At 39.7% G+C, this 13,262-nt stretch overlaps 1 protein-coding gene across 2 annotated transcripts in view; it reads right to left on the bottom strand.

Annotated features, from left to right (window-relative positions):
- The window catches only part of tead1b (TEA domain family member 1b), a 49,480-nt gene that overhangs the window by 25,512 nt on the left and 10,706 nt on the right, over positions 1-13,262 (bottom strand). For both annotated transcript variants that reach the window (XM_030794038.1, XM_030794029.1), the window contains exon 3: positions 6,085-6,337. In XM_030794038.1, coding sequence (XP_030649898.1) covers positions 6,085-6,232 — 148 coding nt within the window. In that variant the 5' untranslated portion in view covers positions 6,233-6,337. The remainder of the gene's footprint in view (positions 1-6,084; positions 6,338-13,262) is intronic.

Below are 13,262 nucleotides of genomic sequence, written 5' to 3'. Positions count from 1 at the left end.
AACACAAAGGGGTCACATTAAGCAAACTATAGGTCACCTTTAAACACACATATACAGGCACACACACATGTGCTCACAAACACAAAACCTAAACATTTAACAGATACATTTACTTTTATGCTGAGTGAAAATTTTCACGATTTCACAAAGTTATTGTTCAAGGAACAGAAAGATATATAAGGATATAAGAGGACCACCAAAAGCTACCATCAGTGGTAGAAAACTGCAGCTTCAGACAGACTCCATGAAATTTGCAGTACTGTTTAAAGTAGAGAGATAAATGCAATTTTCCACAGGTTTAGGTAAACTACAGTAGCTATCTGTTTAAGTCAGTGATAATGCCAAAGTTTACAGGATAGTTTATAGTATTTTTTAATGTCAAACAAAGTCCCTCCCACAGAATAAGACAATAAAAGGAATACTTCACATCTACATTTTAAATCATAGTGACCACCCACACAGACTGGGGCAGAAGCCATTTTAAAGGGCACAATGGATGAAATTTCAAAACAGTTTGCAGCAGGCCTCTCCCTCTCTCTCTCTCTCTTTTTTTTTACTTTAATGAAAAAACCCTGCAAATGTCAAACAAAGAACCAAAGTTACAATTTACTGAATTTCTTGGTGTTCCTCTCCCAGAATACTGGGTTCACAATGTATCCGTGATGCAGTGTGAATAGAATATTGCCACCTGAAAAAGATGCTTAAAGGATCATGATGTTTAAATCTCAGTTCACAACACTGTGTCCTAAGCCTAATATATCACCTGCTTTTCAGCAACCTTAAGTCAACTTTGTAGAAAATAAGTCAGGTGACACTTATAAATTACTTTTTGCAAGAAAAAAAGTCATTCTGTAATTGGAAATTCTTCTTTGTGTGTGTGAGATCACAGCAGTGCCTCAAAGCTACAAAGGCGTGCAAACAAAGAGGAGATTATTCTGGAGGTGTGCGAGAGGCTGAAGTTCTACAGACTCCATTCTGAGCAAATGCAGGTAACGCAAGGAGCCTGAGCGGATCCCAGAATTCCTCATTATCCGCTCAGCGGGTGGCTCGGGTGTGCTGGCGGTCTGTGCGCACGCAGGCCACTGCTGAGGCAGGTCTGGGAGGAGCACACTGGCAGCCCCACAGGGGAGGCCAGGCTCGCTCATTAGGACTAACTGATCCATGGCATCCCTGCAAACCAAGTGCCACTTAGTACCCATCTGAGGTGCAAGTCTGACACGGGCGAGATGACAGAGCACACCACATTTCTCTAACGAGGCAAAGGCTCCTCATCAAAAGGCAAAAGACAATGACCGTAGACATGACCTAAACTAATGTGTCCAACCACGAGTTAACATAAGGCAAGGCACGGTTGCCAGTTCTGTTCGTTGTTTCATCATAATTGATAATTACATAATTGAAACAAAGCCTGATGGATGCTTCTTTTCTATGACATGTTGCCTATCCCATCTCCTCTGCACTATCCAAAACATATTGCAATATTTGAACTAGTGTATGACACAAGACACAGTAAAGTACTATAGACATTACTCTGTTGTGGTCAATGTCTATAGTACGTTCTAAGTACAAGGATGTTCCCTCCAGAATGACTGATTTCATATTTTGAAGACAAAACATGCTTATTTCAGGGGAATGAGCAGCAGTTCAAACTCAGTTCAAAGGTCGTGTCTCAATGACAGACTTCATAATTAATAGAATAAATTATTTTAAATAACATACTCATACATTTTTACTGAACAGGAGAGCTCAGAAAAACAAGATTATGATTGTAACAATGAGAAATCTTTATGTAATACATTATTCAAACCAAGTTAAAGGCACAATATCACTAAATGAATGCATTTTCTCAGAACTCAAAATGCCACTGTTATTTTCTTATCATATTTCACATCTGGTCATGTGTTCTCTAACACACTCCTGAGGGTATTTAATCATACCAGCTTTCCTGAGAAGAGGTTTGAAAAGCAGGTGAATTATGTAAGCATGCTGTCTTTGCTTTGTGTTGGACACTTTCTTCTCCTTCTTTTTCTTGCTCCACTCATTACAATATGAGTGTTGTGATGTTTTTCACTTGAAGAACATTTTTAATGTCTTAGGTTGGGCATGGCGCCAGCACCAGCAAAACTCAGGGCACCAGAAAGCCCCTCAGGTAAACAGCATGATAAGCTTAGCTACAAAAATTAGACATTGTTTTGAACCAAGAGGCAGTTGCTATAGTGACTGTTGCTAATTAGCTGCATTCAGCCAGGGGAACAAAGGGCTTAAGGGCACTCAGGACGGCATCTCTCACAGCAAGCTATGCACAGCGCACATGTGCAGTCCCCTTGGACTCTTATCACTAAAATACCTGCGCCTTCCTGCCCCTCACAACACATGCCATGAGAAGTGTGTCTGTCGCCCTATTATGGCACAGGTCACCAGTCCCCAATTACAGAACCAATATCAGAGTTTCTACTTCTAAGAACAAAAATAATTATAGTGTATAGCAGGCCAATCACTGTGCTCCATCAGAATGGAGAACAACTACAAGGATATCTCATCAGTTTCAGTGGCATTCTGCAGAGAAAGCTTGTCGGAGAATACATCACACTGATGAAAATCAGTGCTCAGATACAAAGATATTTTGAAGAAGACACGCTCGCTGCAGCATCTCCGGGCGTGTGCAACAGGTTTGTATGAATCAAACACAGGACGAGGAAGACACTTATGAGTTCCAGTTCTGGCTTTGACTCCGACCATGTTTATACTGAGGTTTCATGCATTTTATTGTAGCCTAAAGAAAAACAAACTGGATGTTGAACGGAGATCTAATGATGTTAACACTGCCATTCATGGTCATCATCTGCTAAATCCTCATTAAAAGGGAACTTCAGATGTTCATATTAACTTAACACAAACCTAGAATATTCCAATGACTAAACACCAGCTGTAATCCAGACACTGACCGTTATTGTTTTCCTTATACTAGATGATTAGCAGCAGTTAACCAGGTGCTCGGTCCTATGCACTGTGTGGCTGTGCAAACATAAGCAAAGTTTAAATTAATAGTTGCGGCCTAAAATATTTTTGGACTTCCCCCACTATGTATGTTTTCCTGTCATTCTGCCACACACTATGACGTATAAAAGAACAGTGGCTGATCAAATATGAAAAAATGTTCTATGATATTGTTCTACATATTACCCTACAAGTCTGAAGCTCCAAACTGTTAAGTTCCTCTTATTTCCACAATCCCATTGAACCTGCTTAATAAATTCAATGCAAGCAGCCAAATATTAAGAAACGAGATGATATCCCCAAAACAAGGAATTCAACTAGCAGATGGATATGTGTACACTGCACAAATGCCTGTGGGTATCTGACAAAAGGTGAATGTCCCTAAACCCAGTAATCATGAACTTGACATTGAAGTATCACATAAGTTTCACCTAATGTATGAAATTATGTATATTGTATTGTCATATTAGCTTATGTCAGTTGTGTTTTTCTTGAAATGTAAGGAAAATGTGCTCACAGAGGAAAAAGAAACCTACAGGAAAAGAGTCCAAAAAATAATCAACAACACTCAAAGACATTTTATTTTGAGTGTTTCAAAATGCCTCTTGTGAGAAAAAGGAACTATTTGTCAAGATGCAGTCATGTAAGATACTATTTAACGATCTTCGAAAAAATGTACAGGTTTTTCCCTCAATAAATGCATGCTTTTGTTTTCACAACTGTGACAGGCCTTGTTAATGGTTGAGTGAATGTGAGGGTCACAGTTCACAGTGTGATGGGTTTGGCACTAGGACCCAGTGACAGCTGCAAGGCTGAAAAACGAGCCGTGTCTCTACAAAGAACATGCTCCCAGAGAGAAGAGCTGCAATCTGCTGCCTTTAGCTCTCTCACAGTCCCGCCAAACTTTGTTTCTCCACTGAAAGACTACCACACCAATCCCTAAACCCCCAAATCAACCCCACCCACACCCTGCCTCTCAAAGCCTTTCTCTCACTGATGAATATCGGCACTCAACCTCCTCTGTCACCTAGACACAACAAAACAGCTTTCTGCTGAGCTTCCTTAGCTGTGTCGTTTGGTGTTTCTTTTAAAACTCTGCTCTCATCTATAGAATAAGTAGAACTGTCAAACAAAGAGGAAGGATATATTCTTTTACATCAGAGCAGGAGGAGCACCTAAAGAAGTATATTTCCAGTGGTTGAAAAATGTTCCCAGACAACTCTTGCAAATATATCACTTCACAAATGGGACAAATACTCCTGCATAATTTATCAGAACATAAATCTAAGTAACAGCATAACCCATATCCCACTATCTGAATCTACTCTCGGTGGCTTTACAAGTCCTGCTACCCCATGGCTGCAGTGGACATAGCTGTTGAGTAAACATGCAACCAGACACCCTTCACATCTGGCGTTACTGACCTCTGCTCAGGCCTGATGCACTCAGACAAGTCACAATGAATCCAACAACATAGACAACAAACAGCACAAGATATCACTGAGGATGAACACTTGAACAGCTTAACACAGAGGTAATACTTCTGGCATTTTAAACAGTCCTATCGGATCACAAGCCTTAGCAAGTTTCCTTAAATTAGCTCGTTCATAGAGAGTACTTTCAGGATTCAGCTTCAGGGCTTCTAAAAAGTCCACATTATTTCATTACTTACTCTTGAGTGAAACTTAAAGATGGTTTTCAACACTGACAGTGGAAGAAAGACCCATATTACAATTTAAAAATCAACTCTGTCATGATATTAATTACATGTATGCATATCCAAACAAAAAAAGCAGACAATGATACAAAATATGTTGTTTTTTCTTCCTAGAAAAATAAAAAAAACAATTAGTTCATAAATAAGGCAATAAGGATAGCTTTCAAGGACTGTCTGAAATGTCCTATTTTATGCATTTTTACAAGGGGTCCTCCTATCAGCAATAGTAACAGAGCATAAGGTGTCAAATCAGTGAGCACCAGTGAGTCTTGTACTTGGCGTTAATCATTTAAAACTCGCTAGGCAAACCCATTTGTCATGCTTTAATCCTAAGTGAGGGAGTGCAAGAGAGTTACTCTGGCACTCCTTGTTTGGGGAGGGGGGGTGGGGGGGGGGCGCCCAGGGGGACCGTGTGGTCTGAAACCTCTTTGTAACGGCAGCTGAGAGGCTTCACTATGACTCCTAGACTTTACATTTCATTTGGCTAGAGGGGTCACATGACAGCTGCAAATGAACGCCCCGAGGGCCTTCTGCTTTCACTTGACACTGACAGGCTGTGAGAGACTCCAACACAGCAGAAAGAAAATATTCCCTCTTTCCATGACATCACCCAGCCAGGAATGGGGGAGGGGGGAGGGATGGGGGGGGGGGGGGCACAGCTGGTGGCAGCCGCAGTACCATCTGCTCCAGACTAATAGTTCATGCTGCTTTCCTTATAGACTCCCACTTCTCAGAGAGCGGGAAATGAGTGTAGAGCTGGAGGTCGCCGGGGACGTCGGAAAGGCCTGCGAGTCTCCGAGATCAATTACTAATTCACATTTTCTCTCACATTCCCCCAATTCATCTGCCTTTACCTCTCAGATCCAATGTTTCACTCTTAAAGTCTGTCACCCCTGGGACCAGTTTGGACACTGCATTTTGGAAGTCACCCTGTTGAATCTACTGCCTTACATGAAGTTTTCTTCATGTGCACAGTACAGAGATATTTAAGAGGGAAAAAGTGAACCTTAAGAGATGTTATTTTAAAGGGAAATTTCTATTTGTTTATAAGTTTCTATAAATTTGATTCTATTTCAATCCACGCTTCAAAGACATTGAACAGCATAAACGCAGTCTTTTATATTCTTAATATCTGCAAATTTTTTATGTCCCTATTCACTGGTGTTCAATTTACACATGGTAGGCAATTTCTGTACTCCGTTTACTTGAGCTATCTATCAAATAATAAGAATTATGACTACCATGAATGGAGCTGAATGAGGACAGCCGTCGCAACCTATATGGATGGAGTTTAATGTACAAAGAATCAAAATGAACTTGCCTTGTGTCACACGAAAGAATTTACAAAGTGCAGCGACATGCATACTCACCATACATTTTGCCCTCGTCTGAGAGAATGATCTTCCGGCGACCACACGGAGGGTAGATGGCCAGAGCTTCCTGGAAGCTCTGCTCGATGTCAGGACTCCAGACCCCCTCGGCGTCATTATCCATGGGCTTGTCCGCCGAGTCGCTCATCCTCTCAATGTCTTCGGCAGGGCTCTCGCTGCCACTCCAGCTGCTGGGATCAATGGTGGCGGTTGGGACCTCCAAGCCAAAGCCTGGAGCAGACTAGGGTGAAACCTAGAAATCACAATAAACACACACACAAACCAGTTGTCACTCTCCACAGCACAGACATCTGCCTCCAAGGCTCGTGTGTGCTTCTAAAACACACTTGAGGGAAGCAAAACAAATCTAGCAGTCTCTTAACATGTGGTTCATATACCCAGTATGTTTAAAGAACTGGTAAAAGACTTATGCTAACAAACAAACAAAAAACAGGGGTCTCTCATTAGATTTGTAGTTACTGATGGCTAAGAAATTGCAGTGCAATTTAAATGAAAACGTTGAGACTGATCTAGCATCAAATATGTGCATGAGTTGATTGGTTTCATGTTCTCCAAAATAACAGAATAACTGCATGCTCAGGTAGCATTAGTATTTTTAGTGAGCACATAAATGGAACTGCACTACACAAATGACTTGATAGCAATGTATTGTGATGTTTGTGATCATAGGGCAGAAAAATATAACCTAAAAACATTTGCAAAAAAACACCTGGCGCCTCCTGTAAACTAGAAAACTTTCTAAACTGTAAAAGCCCTTTATGAGGGAAGCCAATTTCCACACAGCTGTCTGTGTGTGCTCTTAAATCTGGATGAAAATTATGTTGGAAGATCATAAAACAGTGTCTCTACTCAGCCCCACTCTCCAAAGTGAAATCAGAATCACTCCTAAAACACAAATGAAAAAAAAACAAAAAACACATAGGTTTCACATGGAGACAAGTCACAAGGCTGAATGATACACTGTACGTATGATATTGCATTGTGCAATTCTGATGGGGCATTTCTAGACTGAAAAACACTAAAAGTATGTGTCAATCATGCACTGTCAAAGGAATTTTAAATATCAACAAGGCAAAGCATGGGGACAAAATTGATGTTTTCCGTCAAAATCTTTGTTTAGCCGTGTGGAAATAAAATGAGCAAAAACCTGAAACTGTTCGTTTAAAACATCGCAAAATAAATAAACAACATCAACAACACAGACTGACAGAAAGAAATCAATACAGAATTATCGTTTAGACTTTCATTTAGCTGACTGACATTTTGGTGGATAGTAATAAAATGCATTGGCGTAGCTTAATTTCGATTGAGTTGCCACGTAAGTTTTAGGTTCATCACGTCAACAATCGCTCCTGCTGCTAAAATCAATGATGTCTCAGTTTCATTTCCTTAGTAAAACAGCAGTCACGTACACCTTTGTCATCTAGTCACATTTATAAAGACAGCAGCAGTGAACTACAGATTTGGATCTTAAATAACACATAGCACTGAGATGCCAATGCTGTGAACTCTTGTGAATCCTCAGATGGTGTGACTCTGACAGCCTGGTTTCAGGGTATATAAACTGTGAGGGCTATAGCATATATTTTAAGCCTAATTTCATACTTGCATTGAGCATGTTTGTTCATGTTCATATACAATGAAGAACTTTATTTAAACAAATAATGTGTGTCATTTTAGCTGCCTGTTATACCTTATCTGTTTTCATTAGCCCGGAATTATAAAACTCAGATGGAAGAAGCTGTTCACTTTTAAGTCGTAAACCATCACCTTCCACACAGTACAGAGAAAATTTGTAAACACTGATGTAAATATTGTTATCACTACAATGCCTAGAGATGTTATTATCTGGCCACATTGTTCACCTCTGATGCAATGAAAGAAAGTTGCTATTAAATAAAGACAAAAAAAACAAAAAAAAGAAAAAGAACCAGCGGCATTTCCAAACTGTAATAATTACCACTCACATCAATCATTCAGTTCTTTCTTAGAATCTTAACATGTTCCAGCTCAGAACTCTCGTGGATGTTCTGTAAGTCCCACCCATCAGTCTTAGAACCAACCCATCCCATCCCCCAATCTCCAGACAAGCGCTTCCTCTCTAGGCCTGCTCCCATTCAGGCAGCACAAGCTGTTGTGAAGTGGGTCTAGCAGCATATGTTTCTTCTAGAATGTCAGTTCGCGAGGGGGGATGGGAGCAGGCTGTTGGGGAAAAAAAAAAGTCTCTGGAAGAGTGGAGGGAGCTTTTACTGAATTCTGTTTTTGTGTGCCGAATGCTGACACTGCAGAACTACCTCACAGACTGATGAGGGAGGGAAAAAAAATCCCTCCCGTTCTGACCACTAAATGGCTAGGGCTTCTTTTTTTTTTTTTTTTCCTCTGCCCCATTCCCCCCAGCCTGACTGAATAATGAACTACTCTGGTAATCATTTCCAGCACTGCTAAGAACATAATGTGGTCGTTAAGGATGCTCCCTCATCTTGCAAAATTGTTTCCCCCCCTCTTCAGAAACATAAACTGTTAAAATATAGAGTTTGGGGTATGTGTTGGGGAGCATCACTTAAGATAAACTTGTTCTCTTAATGGTTCTCCTTTTAGAAATGGATTCCATATTTATCACTGAGATCACTTTGAAAAATAGCCTATGATACCTGGCTGAGCCCTACATGAGCAGGAGACCTGTGGAACTGTCTGGGCACGTCTGCCTTGCCTACTAGCATTTGATTTCCCTGTAGAGGACACTGGTGACATCTGAGGAGTGTTTTTCCCCTCTTTCTCCGATGAGCAAAGGACTGCTTACTCAGACTTACTGCTTAAGCATACAGGGTTTTAAAAAGGAATGAGAGCCCCCCCCCCCCACCCCCCATTTCCACAGGTGGTTTTTCCCAGTACGTCACACCAGGAAATGAATATGGTTACACTGTAGCAGGCAATGAATTATTAAACTCTGTCTCCCTGTTCAACAACTCTACACAAACTGCGCCTTCATCCATGCCTCTTGTTTACAGTCAGGCTGATGAGTCCTCCACAGTGAAACTTTAGAAGAGCAAGATCAATTGATTTAAGAAATGTTTTCTGTGCACATAACTGTGGATCTTCAACACAAACATATACTGTTACATCAGTGTCTGTATGGAAACAGCAGTGTACTTTACATGGCACTAGACTGACTTAAAAAGATAGGCCACAAAAGGGTGTAAGTGCACCCCAATGGCAAACACTCCCATCGACAATGCACTGCAAACAATGACCTTCATACGACATATTCATTGTAAAGGCAAATTTGGCTGATTCAGCCAGTCAGTCGAATTGAATGTGTTTTGCTCTCTTGTGACTTTGAACTCTATTTAACTCTAAACTCTGTTAAGCCTTTTCACAGAAATCTTTACACTGTCGTTCATATAAACAAATTCATCAGCATAATACCTTTTGTGAACCATGCCTGTTCATTGTTAATCCCTTTCTCATAAAATGTAAACTTAATATCACCGATTATCTTTATTTGCTCAGAACAAGAGATACTCAGACATGACTGTTATCAGTATTCACTAGTGAAATCATATTGGACAGACCAGCTAAATCGAGTCAGTATGTCAGGTTACACTGTTGCCTTCTTACTATGAAGAACACCATTTTTAACATGAACAACTATCAGAGAGCATTTGGTGTAAGTGAGTAAATAAATAAATAAATAAATAAATAAATCTTAATCACGGTACACAGCTGAAGAACCTCTATGCTAATTTACCCTTCGATAAATCAACTTAAATGATTACCTCTGCCACTATTTCATTCAACATCCCCCCGAGACAAGATCAATCTTGCCAAAACGATGATGACAATTTCCTTATAGTACTCAAGAAGATTAGATTACATTAACACTCACAGAGTATGAATAAAGCTTGATGTTTTATATTAGTCATTGTCCCTGTTTCTTTATAAAAAAGAAGGTTGTCAAAGCCAAGGTTGGAAAGCTTTAATTGAGTCATTGATGTTGCTTTAATGTGTATGATGTGTTGAACAGATCTCATTTTCATTTCAAATTTTACTAAAAAAAACACAGAGCTAGATAAAAACACAAATTGTGTGTTGTACATTTGAAACTAGTAAGGAAAGGCCAAAAAAGTCTTAAAGGGCAGGGAAAATGTCTTATCATGACTGTTCCAAAAAGCATTCTACACTAAGCCGTGAAGTCTCACAGCTCCTGTCTAAATGGAGAAACAATCACAAGGTACATGTTTGCAGGGACCACTTGTCTATTTTGTCAGAATGGAGTTCTGAAGATAATCAGGCTCTAAGGCAACTCTCTTTTTCCCTTCACACATAACAAACTCAAAAGTAAACAAACTTTCTTATCCATACTCATAAAAAGGCCATTTTGCCAGTATACAGTGCCCTGACTCATAGCTGTGTGACAAACAAACAAACAACACATCTGTGAGAGAAGTCAAACAAACTCTTTAAAAATGAATCTGGGACAGACCGCTATGTATAACCGTACACAAAACTGAATGTGTCATTGTTTTAGTCATAACAGACATGCTGTGCTGCTTTGAATTTGCATTTTTGGAAAGGAGAGAGCTAAAAAGTACTGTGAGTATTGTAATGTCTCCAGATGATGGTGAGGTGATGGTGTTTGTCCAAGGTTCCGCGGCAGACGGGAGAGGGAAATTAGTCATGCAACAATATACAGTGATTACTTGCCATTTTCAAGACAAGGACAACATGTCAGACAAATGGGAAACGGGAATACAATTCCATGGGGAAAAAAGTACCAAGGCAAACCAACACAAATATACATTACAATTCTGTAAATATGCAAACTGCCAACCTGTTGTAATCCTGAACCACCAAACTTTTTCTGCACAATTTTCAAAGCTCTTTGACTAGCAGATGTCAGAATCTGATCACATGATGACTAAAAATGCTAAAGGAAAAAAAAAACTGGAGTTGTAACATCTAAAGATCTAAAATGTTGTAGCAGCTAAGCAGTTTGACAGACAACAAGTGACGTTTTATGATGTTACAAAATGTTTAGGGAACAGGATTTTGTGATGTCTTGTACCAATATTTTTTTCAATGATTTTTTTTTTTTTCAAACTTTCAAAGTGATGCTAGTGCATGGACATGCCCTGAATATAATCGTTTTTAAATACTGATAAGCAAAGGAACTCATGAGATTCAATCAATAAATGATGGTCAATTGATGGTCAAGCAATACACAGTGAAATGGTTACAATATAACATTAGCAGGCCAACATACATCTGAATGTATCCTTAAGGTAGGAGTGTATTTCCATTTGCTGATAAGCGGTGCATTCTCACTAAAAAGTGGAGGGCTGTAGCGACTCCAATGTAAATGAAGAATTTCGACTTTCATCATGCAAGTGGGTATAAAGTTACGTCACAGTACGTGCCAGGCACACGCTGCCAAACGCCGTGATGAAATGCTCTTTAGCAAACATGAAAAAAAAAAAAAAAAAAAAGGATGTGGCATGGAACATCTCCATCTCGTTTTATTAAGAATTGCAGCATAATGGACCAAGTGTTTCTCTGTGATCAAACAACATGAACACCTGCAACTTCCAAAAATCAAAATACCCACTCACTCATAATAACTGAGAGGTTGTTCCCGCAAAATTTCTTTCTGAGAAACATGCTTCACCGGCTTCACTGGCAATAAATGAAAATGTTTAGTCTTAAACTGAAGTGCCACCTGTATTCTCTTTGATGAAATGTTGCGTAATTAGTCGTCTTATTACTGCTACGCCAGTCAAGTCTTGTTTCTGCCCTGTTCGAACCTGTCATGACCCCTGGGAATTAAACTCCAATACATCACCTTTAAACTACTGTAGCTTGGTGAGGTTAAGTTAAAAAGTATAGTTTCTGCTTGCTAAACTGAATCTTGGTCTCACTGTCCAGCAAGTCATTATCTCTACATCAGTCTTTGCTCCAAAGACTTTTAGAATTCTGAATCCTGTGGAAAAGTCACCAATTTACTCATTATGAGTTGGACAGATTTTCTATAATAAAGTGTGTTACTTTGTAAATTGAGAACAGCTGCCAATCTAGCAACATTTTTCACATCTTCTAGTGGAGATTTTTAACACTAAACCTCAGCAAAATATGTCTATTAGAGCACACTCCACCCTCAATTCAACTCTATACCTCTATATTCTATGTGTGTGTGTGTGTGTGTGCGTGTGTGTATGCGTGTTTGCGCGCGTGACTCCGTGTGTGTGTGTGTGTGTCTGTGTGTGTGTGTGTGTCTGTGTGTGTGTTTGTGTGTGTGTATTTCCAGCTCCTCCAGGGGCCAACTCCTTCTGATAATGTTCTCTGCACATTGCCACCAGGATGTGCCCCAACACGCCTCTTTCACAACTCACTGCCATCATCCGCCCCCACACATACACCAGTTCCAGATCTGTGGATTTGAATCCTTAAAAAAAAAAAAAAAGCTTAACTGGATACACTGTTTGGGCCCTTGTTTGATGGCAGGTTTTCTGGTATCTGTTCTGGTTGGACGATAAGGCATTGATGGGCCTGGCCAGAACATGAGAGACATGGAGTGAGAGAAATAGAGAGACGCAGAACACTGAGAGGAGACAGGCATGGAGGAAAAAAAAAGAAAAGCCTTAGTTTGGGAAAGAAAGTGAATTCATAGCATATGGATTTCTCACCACGGCCACACTGATTAACTGTATAACTGCAACTTTTAAACCTGTTCCTGCTGTGAGGTGACCTACAGCCATTTGTCTAATGATGTAATAAAAAAAAAGCTGGCTCCAGCACAAAACAACAACATTTGCAACAGGGATTCAGTTTCATGTCAGAAAATCTATGTAGAACGTTAAAAAAATTAAGAATGACAGAAAATAACATCCTTTTAAATTTTTCACTTATGTCAGATCATTTGCATTTCAATAGCATATCTTTGGTGTGTGTTCCTTTTTTTCTGCACTGTCTGCTCTCCTCACAGGTATGCGCAATGCACTTCTTTTATTCCTCCACAGAGGAGTCAGAGGAGTAGTGATAATCATTAGCATGTAACATGACTCTCTAATGATAAATCCTAGACTGAAGTCGCAAATGGTGTGCAGCAAAAAAAAAAAAAAATTATATATATATATATATATATATATATATATATATATATA

Source organism: Chanos chanos, chromosome 2 (assembly GCF_902362185.1).
Source record: "Chanos chanos chromosome 2, fChaCha1.1, whole genome shotgun sequence".
NCBI classification, from domain to species: domain Eukaryota; kingdom Metazoa; phylum Chordata; class Actinopteri; order Gonorynchiformes; family Chanidae; genus Chanos; species Chanos chanos.
Note: the sequence above shows the minus strand (reverse complement) of the source record. Positions and strands in the feature narration are given on the sequence as shown.